The following is a 20608-nucleotide window of genomic DNA, read 5'->3' as shown; positions in this document are numbered from 1 at the left end:
AATTTTCAAAACAAAAAAAAAACACAATAAAAAAACAGCTGAATTTACAAAAAAAATGAAATTAATCAATGAAAAATATAATAGTTGATATTTCAACAACAAAAAAAGAAGTTTTAATATAACAGTTGAATTTTCAACATAAAAATATGAATTTCTTACCAGAACTACGAATTTTTAAACAAGAAGAATAATTTTCGACCAAAAAAGACGACTTTTAAAAAATACATGAATGTTCAAATCGATTGATAAATTTTCAAATAAGATACGTTTTCAAAGAAGAAGAAAATGATTCTTGAATGAAATAGTTTATCTTTGAACAAAAAAAAAAACAAATTTCCTACAAGCCAGTTGAATTTTGCACCCAAAAATCTTAATTTTCTACCAAAAAGATAATTTATTAACAAAATAATTAAATATCAACAAAACAATGGAACTTTCAACCAAATATTAATATTTCGAACAAACATTTTCAACCAAATGGTCGAGTTTTCCAACTAAGAGGAATACAATGAAATCAAAAACAGTTGAATAAGGAACAAATCGATGAATTCTCAAGGAAAAATAAAAAATTGATATTTTAACAACAAAAAAAGAAATTGCCAAAAAAATACTTAAATTTTCGAACAAATAGCTGAATTGTTAACAAAATAGATGGAAGTTGAACCAAATATTTGAACTTCCAACCTACAAAGAGGAATTTGCAGCCCAATAGTCAAACTTTCAAACAAAAAAAGAACAACATTCAATAAGAAAACGGTTGAATTCACAACAAATTAATGAATTCTCGACCAAAAGTATAATATTTGTTATTTCAAAAGCAAAAAAACTTATTTTAAATTAAATAGTTGAATTTTCAACCCGATAGATTAATTCTCAACCAAACGACGAATTTTTAACCAAGAATTTTTAACCGTTGAATAATGTAAATGAATTTTTAACTAGAAAAGATACATTTTCAACAACAACATTAATTTTTATTGAAGCAGTTTACATTTTAACCAAAAAAGACAACTTTTTAACTAAAATAACGATTTTCCTACAAAAAAGTTGAATCTTTCAACAAAGAGATTAATTCTCAACGAATGATGCAGTAGTAGATATTGCAAGATGAAATTTCTACCTAAAAATATTACTTTTTAAACCGCAGACGAAATAAAAAAAAGTTGAATTTTCAACTCCTTATATATGAGTATTTAACAAAAAAGTTTATTTTCTACCAAAATAGTTGAATTTTCAATTCAAAGAGAGAAATTTTCAACAAAACAGTTAAATTTTGAACCAAAAAGGATAGGACATTTTAGCAACATTTTTTAATTTGCAACCAAATAATAAAAATGTTAATTAAAAATACTATTACCAGAAAGAAAAAATTGAGAGAAAGGAAATAGAAATAAAAATATAAGGAAAATAAATTACTAACAAAAACATTATATCAGGGTGGCCGCCAACTTCATTTTCAGAATTCTCTCACTCTTCCGCGAACAATTTTTAATTTTTCCTGGCGAGTAAGTAACACAACATCTTTTATAAAGGAAATAAAACATTTTGAATTTAAAATTGAGTAATTTCAAATGTACTCTTCTTGACAGTTATGCAAAGAATCTCTTATAAGAAATTTCTTGATTTTTGCAAGAATTTTTTCAGAATCCCTTACTTTTCCTGGCCAATGAAATTCCCTGACTTTTCCCTGATTTCCAGGTTTTCCCTAACCTACGGCCACCCTGAATGAGAAAAACATAAAATAATTAAGCAAAAGAGAAATAATAAGCAATGTTGAATAATAGAAAATAATAGAAAGGGGATTTAAAAAATTTCGAAATAATGCGTTACTTTTCTGGAATTGTAAAGTTTAAATTACAATTACGGCATTATTTTCTACCTGCATACAGAATAGGAGCAGCATGACCCTTGCTGAGAACGAACCTATCGCTGCTTGCGTCTTTAGGAGCGGAAATCTTATATCTCATTGTGTGGAAGAAAAGCACAGACATTATTTCTGCCATTGACGCACATGTTGTTGGGTGACTGGAAAAGGAAAAGAAAAATAATATTTTAATAAGATAGCAATAAAATGTCAGGGTTATTACAGAAGGCGGATTTTAAAATTCCATGACTTTTCCAGGTTTTTCCAGTATTTAAACAAATTTATTATACAATTAATAATTAATGCTAATAGAAACAATTTTTCAATAATATACTGAATTCTAAACAGTTCTCATTAATATTATTATGTATAATTTTTTAATCTGGAAGAAAAATCTTATTATTTTCATTATTAAAATAATCAATACATATTAATTCGCAAATCGTTAATTCGCCGTAAAGCTACTATTAGCCTGAACTAATATCTAGTACTAATACCTAATACTAGTACCTTTAAAGTGTACCCACATTACTTTGAATATTATTAAAATTGTCCAAATAATAGAAGATCCAGAAATCTTATAAATTGCGAAATGCAATTTCAAGGAACAATTGTAATCATTATTAAAAAATTATTTTATTTTAATACAAACAACGATAAAAATGTAGAATTTGAGATTAAAAAGGAGAAATGTGCTTTTGCAACATAGTAAGTATAATATCCAGTCGACTAAATTTAAACTCAAAACGGATGTCTGCCAATTAGTTTTATTTGTCTGAATGTCAGATGATATCGTAAGAACCACCGAACGATAGGAGCAGATCAAGAATACTTATTGAGAAAGAGTCTAATCATAAAACTTCTTTGTGGAATTTATTTAGGAGAAAACATTAAATTTTACAAGTAATTTTGTAATTTCTTTTAATTCATTTAAAAAAATTTTTATTTACAGTGTAACTGTAGCCAGGTGTAATCAGGATGGCCGTCTTTATCAAGGAAAAAACTCCGGGTCATTTCCCGGTTCCCAAAAATGTGTCACAATCAGTGAAATTAAAAAATTCGAACTTTTAGATCCGATTTTTAAAAAAATTTAAGTAATAAAAAATGAACTGCCGTCAAAATGCATTTATAATCATTTTTTATTATATTATTATTAAAACTTTAAATTATTTTCGAAATTTCTGCCAGGAGAAAAAAAAGGTCATTTGGTGGTTTTTTCTTAACTCTTTTCTTTCTTTCTTTTTTTTTAATTTGCATGGAGAGATTTAAGGTTCAAATAATAATAATTTTTAATTATATTATTATATTATTATAGAAACTTTAAATTATTTTCGAAATTTCTGCAAGGAGAAAAAAAGGCCATTTGGTGCTTTTTTCTTGACTCTTTCTCTTTTTTAAATTTTAATTATTTTCAACCAATAAAGATGAATTTTCAATCCAAAATTATGATTTTTCTATATAAAAAGTGCTCAATAAAACAGTTTTAACAAAAGAATTAAATTTTCAATTGAATACATACTTTAATTTAAAAATTGAATTTCCAAAATACAACGGCCAAAGCCTCGAATTTTCAAGCAACAAATATTAAAATTCAACCAAAAATATTTGCATTTTCAAGCAAATAGCAAAAAATAATACTCTGATCGAAAAAAATTTCTCTGAACCGAAGAAAAATATTACTTAAAAAATCATTAATATTAATGATAGTAAAAAAATAATACTCTGATTAAAAAAGAAAGTTCTGAACCTAAGAAAAATATTGATTAAAGAATCAATAAATAAATTTGTAGTTGTTCATAATGAAATGATTTTAATCAATTTTAAGTTAGAAACATTAAAAATTAATAATTGTTCTATTATTATCGAAAAATTTAAAATTCGTTAATATAAATGATCAAGAATTTTATTATTCCGGAATTTGTAATCGCCGACTACTTTTAATTTCGGGGTTATTATATATCGGCGGCACGTAATATATAGCCCACCATTGGAGATAATTTTATTTTTCGGGACGTTGCAGTCGCTCCTAAAAATTTCATCACTTTTGGTCGAAATTTCATATTTCATATCTGCATTTGAAAATTCGTCTCTTTGATTGACAAGTTCAACTATTGTGTTAAATATGGTTTTTTAGTTAAAAATGAAGTTTTTTAATAAAAAATTTAATGGTTCCACTTTTTGTTAAGAATTTGTCTCTTAAATGCAACTGTTTGGCTTAAAATTAATTTCTTTATAGGTTCAGGATTCAATTATTTTGTTAACAAATCAAATTTTTGGTAGCATTCAACGATTTTTAATTTAAAATAAAAATACTTTTAAGTCGAAATATCAATTATTATATTATTGTTCAATTTTTAATATTGGAACTACTTTTTAATTTAAAAAATCATTAATTAATTTATATCTATAGTGAATCAACTCACTACGTTTTTTATCGAAATTTTTCAATGTCAATCGCGTTTAACTTTTTATCGTTTCAGTGTTCTTCTAAGTGAACAAATGAACTTAATAAAATAAAAGGGATAAAATACAACTTATTTAAAATTACATTCTATATGTGATACGGAAATTGTAATATTTTAAGTGATTGGTAAAAATGTAGCTTTCAAAGGTTTGTAAAATTCCTTTAAATTTTGACAACTAATAATTTATTCTTAACATTTTTTATAACAAAAATACTACAGTAGATTGTCAAAGTGAAGTTCTTAAATTAAAACTTAAAGATAGGAACAGTTTTTTAAACCTAACGTTAAATAAAAAGTTTCGAGAATATTTTAGAGGTCATATATCATATTAGATATCATATTATATCATATATTATTTAGAGGTCATATCATATTCTAGAGGTCAACATTATCATTATCATATGATTACCGTATTCGAAGATCAGTTACTTAAGCATGTTTGTTAATTCTTATTATCTGTTCTTAATCAATAAAAAGAAAAAAAGGAAGTAAATGAGGGTCCGTAAAACCAGTAAAGTAAGATAACGCATGAAGAAATACAATTTAATTTTATCTTAAATGAGAAAATGCATTTTTCCCTTTCTGAATTCCAAATTGTTACCTCGTTCCGACTATCAATAATATTTGAAATAGATCAAATAAAATTCAATTTCTGTTCAATTTACGCGAATAATTGGATATTCATATAGGTAAAGATGATGAGAGAAAATCGAAGAGAATAAAATCACAACATTTACAACTGAAGGTCGCTTTTAATTTCAAAGTCTTCCAAACATGAACAAGCAAAACTTTATAAAATATGATAATAAAATACAATTCTCAGCCAAATTACGGTTCCTTCTTGTTTTAAATTATAGAAATATTTTTGACAGTATATCACACGTTAATAAAAAATTCTTTCAATTGATAAAATTTTTCCAAATTATAAATAATCAGTATTTAGAATAATAATATTAATTGCAAGTGTATTCAGAGAAAAAATTATTCGCATTTATGGAAAAATCAATGGAAGGTATTTTTGCAAGGTTAGTGACGAATGAAGCGTTATCTACATAACTATCGTTCTTAGCTTGTGAGAGCTACAACACAGTTACACCAATTTTTATTACCTAATGGTCTTTATAATTTAACATTGTACTCATTCTCTAAAATTTTACAAGGATTATTATCGCCGTGGGCTATTAATTTATTCTCAAACGACATTGACACATAAACAGATTATAATTTTTTCAACGCCTCTTAGTTAAATATTTATTAACAAACAGACAATTATCATTGATAAATACTTTGATATAAAACAAGTTTTAGGAAACTCTAAAATCAGAATTAATACACAAATGTATCAGAAAAATAGCTGTCACAAATGGGGAGTAAATTTGAATAGAAGGAAGTTAAATAAGAAAATTTTCCCTCGGGTGTGTAGATCACCGAAGATAACTGATAAGTTAATTTTATAAAGAAAATATGGAAATGCATACCCGCTTTTTGATGCCTCCGTAGCCTGAACACTGAGAATTCGAAGCTTATTTGCTTCATCACGCAATTTTTGTAAATTTTGAACAGACCCCATAATGATAATAATTTTAATCGATTCCTAACAGTCCGTCCAAGATGAAGATCCGGTACAAACTGCCGGGTGATTATCTACATTCTACAAAGTACGCGCTATTCAGGAGATGGTATTCTTACTTTCAAGTTCAATATTTCAGTTGAGTGCACTGCCACCTATTACTGAAATTAACAATCTGATAAATCAATAAATTTCAGAAAAGTTCATCAAAAAATAGACTTTCAACCTTATAAATTGTTTTGAGGATTAATATTTTTGTGAACTTGTAATCAACTTTTTTTTAACGAACTTGTAATGGTAAATTAGGTAAAAAATCAATATAAAAATAAATGTTTAAAAACTTAAGTGCCATCTACATGGTCCTGGTGGAAATTGGAACTGTTGAGAATATTTCCGGGAGAAATTGCCATCCCCTGGTGACTGCGCGCCGAGTTCGTATTATTGACTGAAAAGCGGGTATCGAGCGAATACGACAACTTGCAAGGGTTCAGAATCGTATTACGAAAATAAAAATAGATTAAAATACATTCAAACTAAAAACGATTGGAATAATAAATACAATTTTCAACCAAATTTTAAAACACTCTAAAATTACGATGAAAAATATTTGCAGAATTTATTCTTGATTGAAAAATAGAAACATGTTTTCATATAAATTTACAAACTAAAAAAAATTATTGAAGAGTAACATTAAAACTAAACAAGAAAATTCATATATTCTAAAAATATATTTATTTATAAATATAAAAATGTAAGTGATTATGAAAGAAAATGATTGAAAATTCAACAATTTAATTGAAATTTTATGTCACAAATTTAATAACTATTTTATTTAAATATTTTTGTAGAAAATTCGTATATCGACTTGAAAGTTGAACTACTTTGTACTAAATTGATCATTTTGGTTAAAAATAAATTTCGTTTCTTGAAAATTCAACTATTTCTTTTTGTTTGAAAATTGGTTCCGACTTCGTTCGAAAATTATTTTTTTTTACACAAAATTTGTACTATTTCATTTTTGTTTGAAATTATAACCAAATTGTTGAAAATGTATGTCTTTTTATGAAAAAATTTTTTTTTCGTATTAAAATTTTTTTGTTAAAAATTCATATTTATTTGTTAAATAAACTGTTTTTAATTTTAAATTCAAATCTTCTTTGGTTGAAATATCAACAATTACATTTTTTGTTGAATATTAATATTTTTGTGTTAAAAACTAATTGTTTTAAATAAAAAATTAACTATTTGATTGAAAATGCATCTCTTTAGTATGCAAAAATATGATTATTTTGTTGTTGTTGAAAAATCATATTTTGCGGTTGAAAATTCAATTATTTTGTGGAAAATTCGTTTTTTTTCTTATGAAATTTTGTTTAGGTTTAATTTTAGTTTTTTAGTTTTTTAATTCAAATGTTTTTTAGAACGTTCGTCTTTTTGGCTTCGAAATTCAAGACATTGGATAAAAAAAATTTCTTTATTGACTGTAAAATCTTTCATGATTAAAATTTTAATTCTTGTTGAAACCTTTTCATTTTTCTTTGAAAATTCATCTATTTTTCTTGTGGTAGAAATTGAATCTTTTTTGTTACAAATGCAACTTTTTGGTTGAAAATTCAAATGCTTGGTTAAACTACTTTGCTAATTTAAAAAATAAGAAGATTTGACCAAAATACCTCTCCATCGCCCTAATAATCTTACGCTATTTTTGGATGAAACCTAAATAAGTTCTCGAAAAACATGTTGTCTTGTGGTTCAATATTTACCGAGTGCAGTACAGTTTCTATAAGTTTTTTCACGCCCTTTACATTAATCGTAAGCACTTTCAGAAAAATAAATATTTGACATTCAAAAATGAAAGTCAAACCCAAAAAAAAAATTTTTTTTTAAAAGGGAATTGTTTTCTTTCATTTAGTTTAAAAAGTGGAATTTTTATTTCTCATTTAGACTGTGTCTGGTCGTGTGGAAAAAATTCGACGAATTGGAAAAGCAATAAAGAAAAATGTAGTCTGCTACAATTACCCATTTAAAAAAATATTTGACCTTTCAAAATGAAGGTTAAAAAATAAATTTGACGTTTTCATAGGAAAATTTGAATTTTTTGGCTAGAGAGAAAGCTTGAGCCCAAAAAATCTTGCCAAAAAAGAATCTTATGAAAAAAGTCAAATTTATTTTTGACCTTCGTTTTTGAAGGCCAAGTATATATTCTTTAATGGTTACAACCAATGAGCAGGAAGTGAAAAAAACCTACAAAAATTGTAGAAGATATATTATCATAAGGGTATAATATATTATTGAATTATTAAATTACTGAATGTTTGTAGTCAATTCTGATATTTATTATTCATAAACAAAATAGAATATAAAATTTAAAACTCGTGCATTGGTTTATAAATAATTCCCATAGAATAATATCTAGTTTTTCAAATCATGATCGACTACTCATATGACAATGTACTTCATGCGTTATATAAGAATCTGGTGAGTACAATTTTCTTGTATATGAGAAGCACGTGTTGCGTAAATGATGTCGATATTTCTGTCAGTCAACGAAACAATTTAAGAAACCATAGAAGAAAATGCACCTGGGAATCATCTTAGTTTATACTTTTTTTCAAACAAACTAACTTCATTGTGAAGAAAAGTCGTCTTTTAGTGTAACATACGAATACAAAATTCTTAACAAATTAAAAATAATATTAAAGTTAGTTTTTGTTCCAGCCTTTGGTATTTGAAGCTAATAGTAATTTATTCAACATGATTTAAGTTTTTACATTCTCATTCATGAGAGTGTATTGTAATCGTCCATAATTTCCGATCTCTAGTTTTTAATGGATCTTTACGTTTTGACACACACAGAATCCGAAAATCATACAATTTTATCGGTGTCTGTATATATGGTTACCTGAATGTTGTAGCCACGCTAACTCTTGAAGGATTAGTCCAATCAAGTCAGCCTTTGATTTGTTCCTTAAGGTTCCCAAAATATAATATTAAAATTTTAAAAATTTTTTGTTAAAGTTTCTAACAGATGGGTTAAAGACTTGCAAATTATCCAAATGAAATTTTTAATTTCGATGAAAATGATACAAGTTATATGCTTTTGAAAGTTCTGAAAATTTCCAGAAAAATACAAAATAAATATATTTCTAGAAGATTAGGAAATTCCATTTAAATTCATCACTAAATATCAAATATATTTAGAAACTATGTCAGTTAAATTGTTCAATCAGACAAAAATTCGAAAATTTTGAGCTTTGTCAAAATTTGAATAGAAATTTTTTATCAGTTTTAGACATTTTTGTCAAATTTTCTGATGCGCGTCAAAAAGAATTGCAAATTATCCCAATGACATTTTTAAATTCGATTAAACTTAAAAAAATTATATGCTTTTCAACATTTTGAAAATTTTCTAAAACAACAACAGGATTTACAAATTATCTTGATAAAGTTTTTCAAGTGGACACGAACTATCGAGCGCGAAGCGCGAGTTTCGTAATGAGAATGTAATTGTCAAAGCCGTAGGTGCTTTGAGAACCTTCTTTCAAATCAAATCGAAAAAAAAAACAGTTACAATTTATGGCTGTAAATCCTCAGAAGTTTAAATCACAGTTTTCGATTTAAGTTATAGTATTTACAATATTTGAAAAAATTTAGTTAAAGTGTACGCAGCGGGCATTTTTTTAAATGCATTGATGATTATATATTTTAAAGGAGTACGGTGTATTTTACATTTCAAACAAATATCTTCATTGAGATACAAAAAAATGTGTTTTCAAATTTTATGAATGCCACCCCCTAAAGTTCATTCTTTTGGTGAAAAAATACTGCAATAATTTTTCTTTGATTACAAAAAATTGTTTAGAGGTTCCGCTAAGCCGTCTTAAGTCTGAAAATGAAATTTCTTAGTTTAAAATTTAAAAATATTTGTCAATTTTTATAAAGTACTTGTTATTTATTAATAAAATAGGCCCTAATGTTTATGAAGCAAAACAACACTTTTGGAGATATTATCCGTTCTCGAATACGAAAGTTTGTCATTTAATTTCAAATAATAGTTTTAAAAAGCCCCTAAACATTTTTTTCCAGGAATAATATACCAATAATTTCTTCTAAAATATATAGAATATATACTCCTCATAAAGAATAAATAAAAAGTATTTATACCGGGTGACGGAAAAAATCTCAATTTCGAAATTATATTGGATTTTTAATTAATAAAAATAAGACTTGATGTAAAATGATAGGTAAACCTGATATTGCAGAACAAATTATGTGTACATTATTCTTAGAAAAAAAATTTTATGAACCATTTAGAACATGTAATGAAAATACAAATTTTCGTATTCCAAGCCCTTTATGTTCAAATTTTTTTTTAAACTTTGGGTTTATTTTTCAATAAATGGGAAATACCTTTTATAGATAAAAAAATTATTTAGCCTTAAATTTGCATTAAAAAAAATTTTAACTAAGAAAATTTGTTTTCAGGCATAAAATGGCCTAGTGGAACCTCTTAACGACTTTTTGAAATAGAAGAAAATTTATAAGTATTTCTTCATTAAAATTGAGAAATTGAGGTAATAAAGCTTACAAAATTAAAAAATTCACATTTTTATTGGGAACCTAATCTTCCTACTAAAAAACTTTTTAATTATTTTTTTGCTTTATTTTTGATATGGCTGTATATAATTATGTACGTCTCATGGAGATTTTTATTTAGAGGATATATGATTCAGGTATTATTGTACTAATGCACCTTGCATTACACCTAAGAGGTAAAGTTACACTTGATGTGAATAGACTATACAAATCCGAGTAATGCATAAACAATGAAGCTATGCTCCCTTGAACTGTGTGTCATGTTCATTCAAAGAACTAGTATTGTTGTGTGTTCCTTATGCTTAATAATAATAATAATAATAATAATAATAATAATAATAATACTAATTTCAAATAATAAACTACCTCCAATAAAAAGTTATCTTAGATTTTCCTGAAAGTTTAAGATAAAAATTATTTAAACATTCAATAACAAAATTATGTTTAGTTCATACAGGATTTCTATTCTTCGACAAGCAGATTTTATTTTCAATTACTTTGACATACAACACTATCAGCGGAAATTAACCACGACACTTTTAGTCTAATAAGACAAAGTCGATGGAAAAATGTCAATTTTATAAAAAGATATTGAAAAAAATCTTTAAATTTCAATGTTTTCGAGAAAATTGAAACGATTTTAAAAATAATTAACGTTTTTAAAATTTTTTGGCTCATGTTAAAGGTACATCTCCATTGTAATTTTCTAAATAATTAGGATATACTTTGCATTTTTTCGAGATTCTGTCCTATGGTTAAACTTGGACAGAAGAATAGCAAGATTTTAAAAAGGTATAAATACGTACAAAACTTGTTTAAAAATAATGATTTTATCATGTTTTAATGTTTTAATAATTTCATGCTAATCTTATCAAATATAAGGCACTTTGTAGATCATTTCCGCCGGTAGTGTATTTTAGAAATTTACAAAAGTATCTCTGGTTAAAGAAATTAGTTTTCAACCCAAACAAACGAATTTTCAACTTTAATGATGAGTCTACAATAAGAAAAAGGAATTTTTAATCATGTAGTTGAATTTAAAACCAAATAATGATTTTTCAAACAAAAAGATTAATCTTTTAACAAAATAAACCAATTTCCAACAAATACATGAATTTTCAACTAAACTTGATACATTGTTAACCAAAAATGTAAGTTTTTACATTTCTAATATTTCCAGTAAAAATATTGCATTTTCAATACAAAGTTTAAATTTTCAACGAAGAAGATTTATTTTCTACGAAAAACAAAACACTTTTCCAACAAAATACACGAATTTTTAACCAAAACTAGAATAAACTTTCAGCTAAAAAAAATTAATTATCAATAAGAAATTTGATTTAATTAAATAGTTAAATTTCCAATGACAGAAATGAATTTTTAACAAAAAAAATGAATTAGTAATTAATGAGATAAATTATCTACCAAAAAGCGAATTTTTAAGCAAACAGTTTAATTTTCAACTAAAAAAGATCAATTTTCAATTAAGTAATTGATTCGGAATTTTTTTTTAAATTGGTCTATTTTCGTAGAAAATTAGTCATCTTGGTTGAAAAATCGTCTCTTTGGTTTTAAATTTAACTTTTGGTTTGAGAATTCATATTTTTAGTTAAAAATTTGCCTTTTTTTGAATATGTACATGAATTTTCAAATAAAAAAGGTACATTGTTAAACAAAAATATATGTTTTTACATTCCTAACATTTGAAGTCAAAATATTGCATTTTCATTAAAATAGTTAAATTTTCTAGTAGAGATGAATTTTCAACCACGAAGATTAATTTTCTGAAAAAATTTAAAGAAAATACAGTGAAACCCTTCAATAGCCCTCCCGAGAATTGACGCCACGCCGCAGGTTGGTGTTACAGGAGCTGCGTGGGATCTGCTGATGTCATTCAAACGAGCACTCAGTCGTGAACAAACAAAATCGACGCGGGCTATAATGAGTTAGTTCCCACCCACTATCAGAACCAAAATTGGTTCTATAGAAGAGTTTCACTGATCATTAATTTAAAAAAACTCAAATAAAGAAGATCAAATTCCAATTATTAAGTTGAATTTTCCTAAGAATCTGAATTTTCAACAAACACGTTAATTTGCAACCGAAACGATTAATCTTCTGCCAAAAAATACTTTCATTTTAAATGGAAATTTTGATTTTGAATTAAAGTCTTCAATTCATTGAAGACAGACGAATTTGCAACAAAATAGTTGAATACACAACCAAAAAAAGTTTACTTTTTAACCAAACATTTTCATTTTTACAACAAAAAAAGTTATTTCTACCATAATAGTTAATTTTTAATCCCTGACTATGAATTTTCAAAAAAAAATTTAATTTTCAAGCAAATTGTTCAATTTTGCTGTGAAATATGTTTTCTCAAGTAACATTAGTATAGTAAGACAATTCAAGTAAATGAAATGTTCCAAATGTGAAGTACCTATGAAAAGTAGAAATCATTTCTAAAATATAAATGTATCCTCCTAAAATGCAGTTATTTTCTAATTTTAGTATCAATCAGATCTGAAATAATTTATCAGAAATTATTATTCTGAAGCCAGACAGTTTTTTTTTTATTTTTTACTCGAATCGTGTGGCCTTGAATCGTCAGCCTAGTCGCGTGTTGTAACAGCGCTAATCGTTTGACCTCAAATAAACGGTTTATAGCGAATGCATCTTTTTAACTTTTTCTACAAAATTGTATCCAAATGCTTAAATTTGACTATTTTTCTTTCACTGGTTCAGTAATACAACTAGTAGAACATGTTATCTTTCTTATTTTCTGGACTAAAGGCACTTTTCAAGCACTTTCTTAATAACTTCAAATAATGAAAACGATGAAAATCGGTTTTAAAATTTACCGCCGATTTTTAAAATTTTCTGCGCGAATTTTCAAGCGGTTTTCTTGCAATTTAATTTTTCCGGCTTCAAACAGAAATAGAAATTATTTTTAATTGTATTTCATAAAAGTTCGATTAACCAGTGCAACTAAAAGTATCAAATTGAGTGAAGAGAATCCTCAAGTTTCGAGGACTAAAATCTAATGTATTCCGAGGTGTTGTGTATCTGGAAAATTAGCGTTTTATCGACTCACCCTGACTTGCTAGCCTGCGTGGCCTGGATAGAATGGATTCTGAGCTTGTTGGAAATGTCCTTCAATTCCTGAACGGTTTTGGACTCGGGTTTGTGATAATGCGGCATAATGAATTTATTTCTGCACTTTTGGACACTGGTATAACTTTTTTATTTCAACGTATATCGAACTCAGTCTGAGCACGCGAGACCGGCAACGATCATGCAACAAGTTGAAACCACACACTGAACAGAAATTACAGAAATTGAATTCTGAACATGCGACACGAGCACTAAAAACTTATGGCGAATTCACATGTATGCACAACGCTTGGTAATGCGCTCTGATTGGCCCGCAGTATCGCGGCCATTTGCATTTCAGGATGGGTGGGGAAAATTCAAAATGTTTGCACGCCGTGGCCTATACAATAAAAACTGTAAGAGGCAAAACTTTATTTGTTTAATAACTTTAAAAAAAAGGGGTTTCACCATACGTGCACTCGGATATTATTTTACATTTTTAATTAGCTATTCAATTCTATTAAAATGGATCTTTTTTTTTAGCGATTTTATTATATAAATAAATGGTTTTCGAAAAAATAACCTAATGCAATTATGACGACAGGTGACGTCACAACTTGAAATATTTAAAAGCGCGAAGTTTTAATTTAAACATCTTAGACAAATTTATCTTCCGTCATTTTTCCCGGCTAAACTTTCTTTTTTCAAGTAAAAAATAAGAATTTTTTTAGAAGTCAATTACATTTTCAGCAAAAAACACTTTTACCGAAATAGTTGAATTTGCAAGCACAATTATATTATTCTAACGTATAAAAAAGAAAAATTTCCAACCAAAAATGAAAAAAAAAACCAATAGAAGAAAAAAGTATCACACAAATGTTTATATTTGCAAGACAAGAAATGAATTTTCTACATAAACTTTGAACCAAATAGTTGAACTTTCACCAAAGAAGAATCATTTTCTACAACAAAAACGATTTTCCATTAATGACGTACATTGTCAACCAAATAGTTGAATTTTTTAACTAAAAAAGATCAATTTAAATAGAAACTGGAATATTAAAATTTTTATTACTAAAAAGTAATGTTAAATTAAAAGAAACCAAGTTTTCCATATAACAGTTGGATTTTTTACCGAATAGTTGAATTATCTAACAAATTGTTAAATATTCGAGCAAAAAGACAAGTTCTTTACAAAACAGTTGTATTTTGAATCCGAAAATATCAATTTTGAACAAAAAAGGCTAATTTCCATACAATCCGTGGAATTATCCACCAAATTGTAAATCAATTTTTGGTTAAAAACATTAATTTCTAAACAAAACAGAATTTTTAACAAAACGGTTAAATTGTCAACATAAAAAGATTATTTTTCAACGAAAAAATTACACTTTAAACTAAAAAATTGATTTTCTATCAAAAATAACAAATTTTTAACGAAATACAAAAAATTTTAACCAGTTAAAGTAAACATTTTGTTCTCTGAAATAGATTAAACAATATCTAAATTCTGAATAAATGTTGACAGGCTGAAGTTTTGGTGTCCGCCTTTTAGGATGCTACTGCAGAAATATTTCAAATTATAAGAGTCTCTTACATTTTAAATATCATCCGAATTAATCAACATTTTGCAATGTTCTCGTAATCATTTTAAATATAACTTTAATAATTAATTTTTTTGGTATAGCGCAGGCAACTTAAGTAGGAACGAGAAACATGGAAAAGTTAACAAAAGTTATCTGCTAAAAATTATATTTTTTTAGACATGAAATATGTAATTTTTTATCGAATTTCTTGAAAATATGAAAAATTATTTTATTATTATTAATTATCCTACAAATGAAATGATTAAAAATGTTGAACAATTGAACAGTTATGTTGATAAGTTGTTGCGTTTCATTAGAAATTGATATTTAAAACGAGCCCAAGAACATTGCAAAATGTTAATAATTCAAGATTTTTTTATTTTAAGAAACCATTAAAATTTGCAATAGCTTTTTAAAAATCTGACAAAATAAATTCACCTTGGGCTCATTTTATTGAGAACTTCGACAGCTCCTAACCTTTTTACGAGAAAAGCTCAGAATTGATCGAATTAACAAATTCGTTTTAAATATTTGAATGATCATCTTGAACGCTTCTTTTTCGAAAAAAAGGAGTAATATACCTATCAAAACACTTTTAATATGCATTATAGTACAATCGAGATAAAAATACCTGTTACTCGTTCAAATTTCGGCTAATTTTCATGTTTCTTCCCGGCGAAAATTAGAAAAAAGATAATGAACTTCATCGCTTTATAAAAGAATTTATTGATGCTTTTACACTATTGAACATTTTACTGTCGTACAATTTGTATTTACACAGTTAAATAAATGTGTTCCATCGACAGTATGTTGAATTTTGTATAATCGTACATCATGTTCCCTTCTTCTCATTTCTCAAATTTAAGAAATGTTTTTTATTCGAAATTTCGAATAGCGGAATTTATCGACTGGCAGATGTAAATTCTAACAGGTTTAACATATCCAATTCATATTTCACTAGATACTTTTCTTAATGCTTCAAAACACTTCTGCCAAGCAGCAACATTTCTTAAATGAAGAAAAGCCAACTAATTATAACTTATAAAAAAATCTAAAACTCTCTAATAAAACAGGATTTTAATAAATTCAAAATATTGGACTAGTCCGTAAAGCAAATATTCTCAGTCTAGATCCTAAATTATGCAAGAATCATTTTTAGTGTGGAAAAAAATCTTCTGAATTTTCAAAATACAATATTAATGAGAAAACGCATTCTTTATTTATTGTGTGATTTTTCATTAATATTATATTCAAATCACAAAAACCCAATAATTCCAAGTTAGTGGCACTGTTGCCGTCACTTGCAAGCTTAACAGAAGAGATTTTGTAATGATTTCGTGAAAGAAGTTTTTTTTAGGTCAACCCATCTTTCTTCAATCGAAATTTTTCTATGGCCAAACGAAGGGATTAACTAGATTAAATTGTGCCGTAGAACTCAATAAACACTTCTAATTATCAACTGCGGACAACAGAACACTATTATTTCCTAAAAAAATCAAATAATAAATTAGTCGTAATAAAACGCAGACGTACGTGTTAAAAACTATCAAGGTATGTACACTTAAATATTAGTGCCGTAAAACCTATTTAACACGTTTAAGAGGGTTTATTCGGACGACAAGCTTCAGTAAGAAAAAAAAAGTTAATTTTTATTCGCAATCAGTAAGCTTGCTTCTTTCACAGATTTCTTCAAAGAAACAGATAACACATCTTGACTTAGTTTCTCCTAACTTAATAGACGTCGCAATCATTTCCAATTTGAATCAAAGTCTTAATCAATTTCGCCTCTAAAGTAAATTTCAGTTCTATATTAAATAATATCATCGTACATTGTATACGTGGATATTATTATACTAATTTATTTATTTACTTACTTATACGCGTACAATACAATACGCGCAAATATAATTTCTTAGACTAATGTTACGTCAGAAATTTCAATTTACATTTTATCATTTTATATCAAGTACGGTTTATTTACAGACGAGGGACTGGTTTGCAAATTTTACGTTCTTCGTGCATAGCAAGATTTTCAAACAAATTTAATAGTAATCTTTGTGATGACTCGAATTTTTTTATTATGGTTTTCTTTTTAGGCTAGGTGCAGGCCTAATTGTATATTTTTTGCAAAGAACATTAGCTCAAGCATTTGCAAACTTAAAAGTTAAGTAATGTAAAAATAATACTATCCATAACTGGTATTGTTCCTTCTTCAGCTTAAATTTGAATTTTTAGTCAACTGTAATCAGCTTTTGACAATTATTTGTCAGATCTATAAGGATTAAACATGTATCTTTAAAGTACAAGTTATTAAGTCATTTTCAGTCATGTAGGATTCGAAAGATATTTTCTTGATGCTTTACGTATTAATTAGAGTCGAGACTCTTAAAAGTCTTATAAACACGGGTTTTCATTTTATGGTTTCTCGAAGCTAAATTCACTGTAAACCAATGTAACGAGACAATAAATTATGTAAATTTTTCGGAGAAAATTGTTAGTTGTCACGTTTTTTTGTTTTTTTGTTGAAAAACCGCGTAAAAAAATTTGCAAGCATGTTTTGTCTTCATATTAAAAGATAGGCATTTATCTGTAACTTGTAACAAATATATTATGTACAAGTCGAAGTTATTCGTGAGTTCTTATTGTACTCAATACAAAATTATGTATTTATGCTTAGAAAAAGCAACAACGGACGCAAGCACGAATTTCTAAACCTAGGAGCATTCGTATGATTTTAGAGGATGAAATTAGAGAAACTGAACTAAGGATTGAAAATTTAAGAAAAAGACATTTTAATGCGAGTGCTCCGAAGTTAATAAAACGTATCTTTCTATTTTCGGAATTTTTTTACAATACCTTTATGGCCAGTTAAAGGAAATCAAATTTCAAACACTCAGACGAAATGATAAATTTAAAGCGATTTTAATTTCTGGAAAATGCTTCCAAGAAAGAAAGAAAAACCCCAGATTTCGTACTAAAATTTCGAAAATACGGAACGTGCTTTCTCTACATCTCTGCAACTTTCGACGTTTATAAGTAACAACGAAAGTACAAACTTCGTACAACATTAGATTCGTGTGTGATCTAAAAGTGAATTTTCAGTCATGAGTTGCTTCGCGTTGATGTCATTTATCAAACGTGGTTTCAAGAGTAGCGTAGATTATTAATTAAATAAATATGTAGATAACGAATAAAATTCTTAAATTAAATTCAGATACTGGGTCAATGCAGATGTACTTGAAATATGTCAGACCACTTGATGATGACGTAAACGCGCGAAGAACACCAGTAAGTAAATAAAATTAGAAACCATTGTCGGTATGAAATGTAGTCACACGATAGGTATATTACAAGATATAGTTTAGAATGACAGTATCACAAATATACATCGTTTAAAGCTTTCCAGCTGTCATTGTTTAAAATGAGCGCTTTGATAATGAATCCTCACAAACGTACCTAGAACAGAGCATTCTAAATCTGTGCGACTTGCATCCGCATCAAGTCGAGCAGCCCTGAACAGATGGGATCCATCGTCCAGCCATTTCTCAGAGATCGCGTGACGCACGTGGAAAGTAGATTCTAAGGACTTTCATCATGCCATTGAAATGGTCACGTTGATACCCAAATTTCCATTGTCTGCGAAAAGCTGAGCGATGGAGGTGTCAAAGACAAGGCAGTCTGAATTGAGAATTGCCGACGAAACACCTTCGTGGATCGATCGCGGCATCGCTTCCCAGGTTAAACGTCGCCGATGGCCATTCAATTCCAACCTGCAATCAATTTAAAATGGTACCAACACTGAAATTCGATCTTACCAACAACAGGGATCACAGCGCAAAAAAAGGTAACAAATTCAGGATAAATTTATCAAAATTCGAAGCAATTAAAGTTAAATTCAAATAAATCAGATTTTTTTAACCCATTAAGGGGGTCGTCTAATGTGTCAGATCCAAAAATTGATTTTTTTTCATAAATCACGTCTAAAACATGTATACAGGACGTGGGTGAAAGGATTTTTCGCGATTTGAAGTGGTTGAAAAGTTACACGCGCAAATCGAAGCAGGTATACGGAGCGTGCATCAACACAGGGATCATCCATATATTACGTAAGACGTTTTTCTTTTGTTTATTACGTTGTGTCCATCTCAACTTCACAGCAATTTTATGCTCGTCTTTATTCAAGCAAAAGAAAAACGTCTCACGTAATATATGTACTCTATGGTCCAGGCATAGCAGATTGATGGTGAGGCAATTTTTATTATGAATTATATACAACAACTTTTAAACGTGTTTTTCTCAAAACACGATTTTTTTAAAACAGCTGCCATGATATCTCGAAAACTATTTGATTGTTTCTGCTCAAATTTATACAGCATCTTTAGCGCATATACAACTTCAAGTTGAACTAAAAGAAATAAGATTGCTTCGTTATTTTTTTTAGCACCTATATAGACCCCCAAAAAAAAGTAAAATGGAATTTTTTTCTGAAGCTTACAAAAATTTTTTTTTTTAAATTCTTTCTTTATTTTAGTTCTGTGCAGAGTCTCAAGTCTCGCGTAGAAAATGGCTGAAAATGGTTTGTTTAAATTTAATCAAAAAATATATGAAATATAATTTTCTTTCAACGGTTTTTAAAAAAAAAAAAATTACCCAAAATAGCATTATACGACGGCCGTCACCCTAGAAGACCCCCTTAAGTCCCAAAGCGAAGAAATTTCTCTCACGTTTGAGCTTAAATAATTTTATAAAAAAGCAAAGAATTGATAGTAAAATACTCTTTTCTACTATTTTCGGGTATGCTCTAAACGACGCAATAGTTTAAAAAACGGAAAATATTGATTTTCAATTAATAATGAACAAATTTAAAAAACAAAATTTTTTTGGCATTTTTTTGTTTCAATCCAAAAATATTAGGATAAGACATTTTTTTACGGTCGCAAATATGTACAAAAATGCACAAAATATCTGAAATTTTTAAATCCGCTGAGTTTTTTATCTATAATTTTTTAGAACAAAATGGTGACCAAAAAATGGAAACTAAAAATTTTAAATTTCGTTTTATCGATATTTTTGGTGATTTTTTCGCTCTAATCATATAAATATTTAATTATTGCAGTCAAAAGGTGTTTTCATAGTTTATTTTTTAAAAAAATAAAAATATTTAGTGTTAAATAGGTAAAATCATGATATTAAGATTATAAAAATAATTTTATTTGCTATTTTACGTCATATTCACACCAAAATCCAATGCAATGAGTGAAACATTGTTTTTTCCCCACGATTGAGTGATTCACTGATATTATTTTCATAAAATTAAAAGTTAATGTTTACTGATATACGAGGGTAGTTCAATAAGTCCTTAGAATGAAGTATAAAAACAATTTTTTTTTATTTTTCAACATAATCTCCTTGGAGCTCTATACACTTGGTCAAT

At 27.2% G+C, this 20608-nt stretch overlaps 2 protein-coding genes across 3 annotated transcripts in view; both read right to left on the bottom strand.

Moving 5' to 3' along the window:
* Positions 1 to 13818, bottom strand: part of LOC117171598 (transketolase-like protein 2) — a 28418-nt gene extending 14600 nt beyond the window's left edge. Inside the window, exons 1-2 of one of the 2 annotated variants that reach the window (XM_033359044.1) lie at positions 13590 to 13818; positions 1880 to 2025 (exon numbers count right to left, since the gene is read on the bottom strand). In XM_033359044.1, coding sequence (XP_033214935.1) covers positions 1880 to 2025; positions 13590 to 13696 — 253 coding nt within the window. In that variant the 5' untranslated portion in view covers positions 13697 to 13818. Of the gene's footprint in view, positions 1 to 1879; positions 2026 to 5807; positions 5979 to 13589 lie in introns of those variants that run through there. The other variant, XM_033359045.1, reaches the window with a different exon arrangement.
* Positions 13819 to 15876: 2058 nt separating this feature from the next.
* The window catches only part of LOC117170719 (E3 ubiquitin-protein ligase SIAH1-like), a 26008-nt gene continuing 21276 nt past the window's right edge, over positions 15877 to 20608 (bottom strand). The window contains exon 5 of the mRNA XM_033357732.1: positions 15877 to 18944. Coding sequence (XP_033213623.1) covers positions 18767 to 18944 — 178 coding nt within the window. The 3' untranslated portion in view covers positions 15877 to 18766. The remainder of the gene's footprint in view (positions 18945 to 20608) is intronic.

Source organism: Belonocnema kinseyi, chromosome 4, assembly GCF_010883055.1.
Source record: "Belonocnema kinseyi isolate 2016_QV_RU_SX_M_011 chromosome 4, B_treatae_v1, whole genome shotgun sequence".
Lineage (NCBI taxonomy): Eukaryota > Metazoa > Arthropoda > Insecta > Hymenoptera > Cynipidae > Belonocnema > Belonocnema kinseyi.
This window is presented reverse-complemented; position numbering and strand designations above follow the sequence as displayed.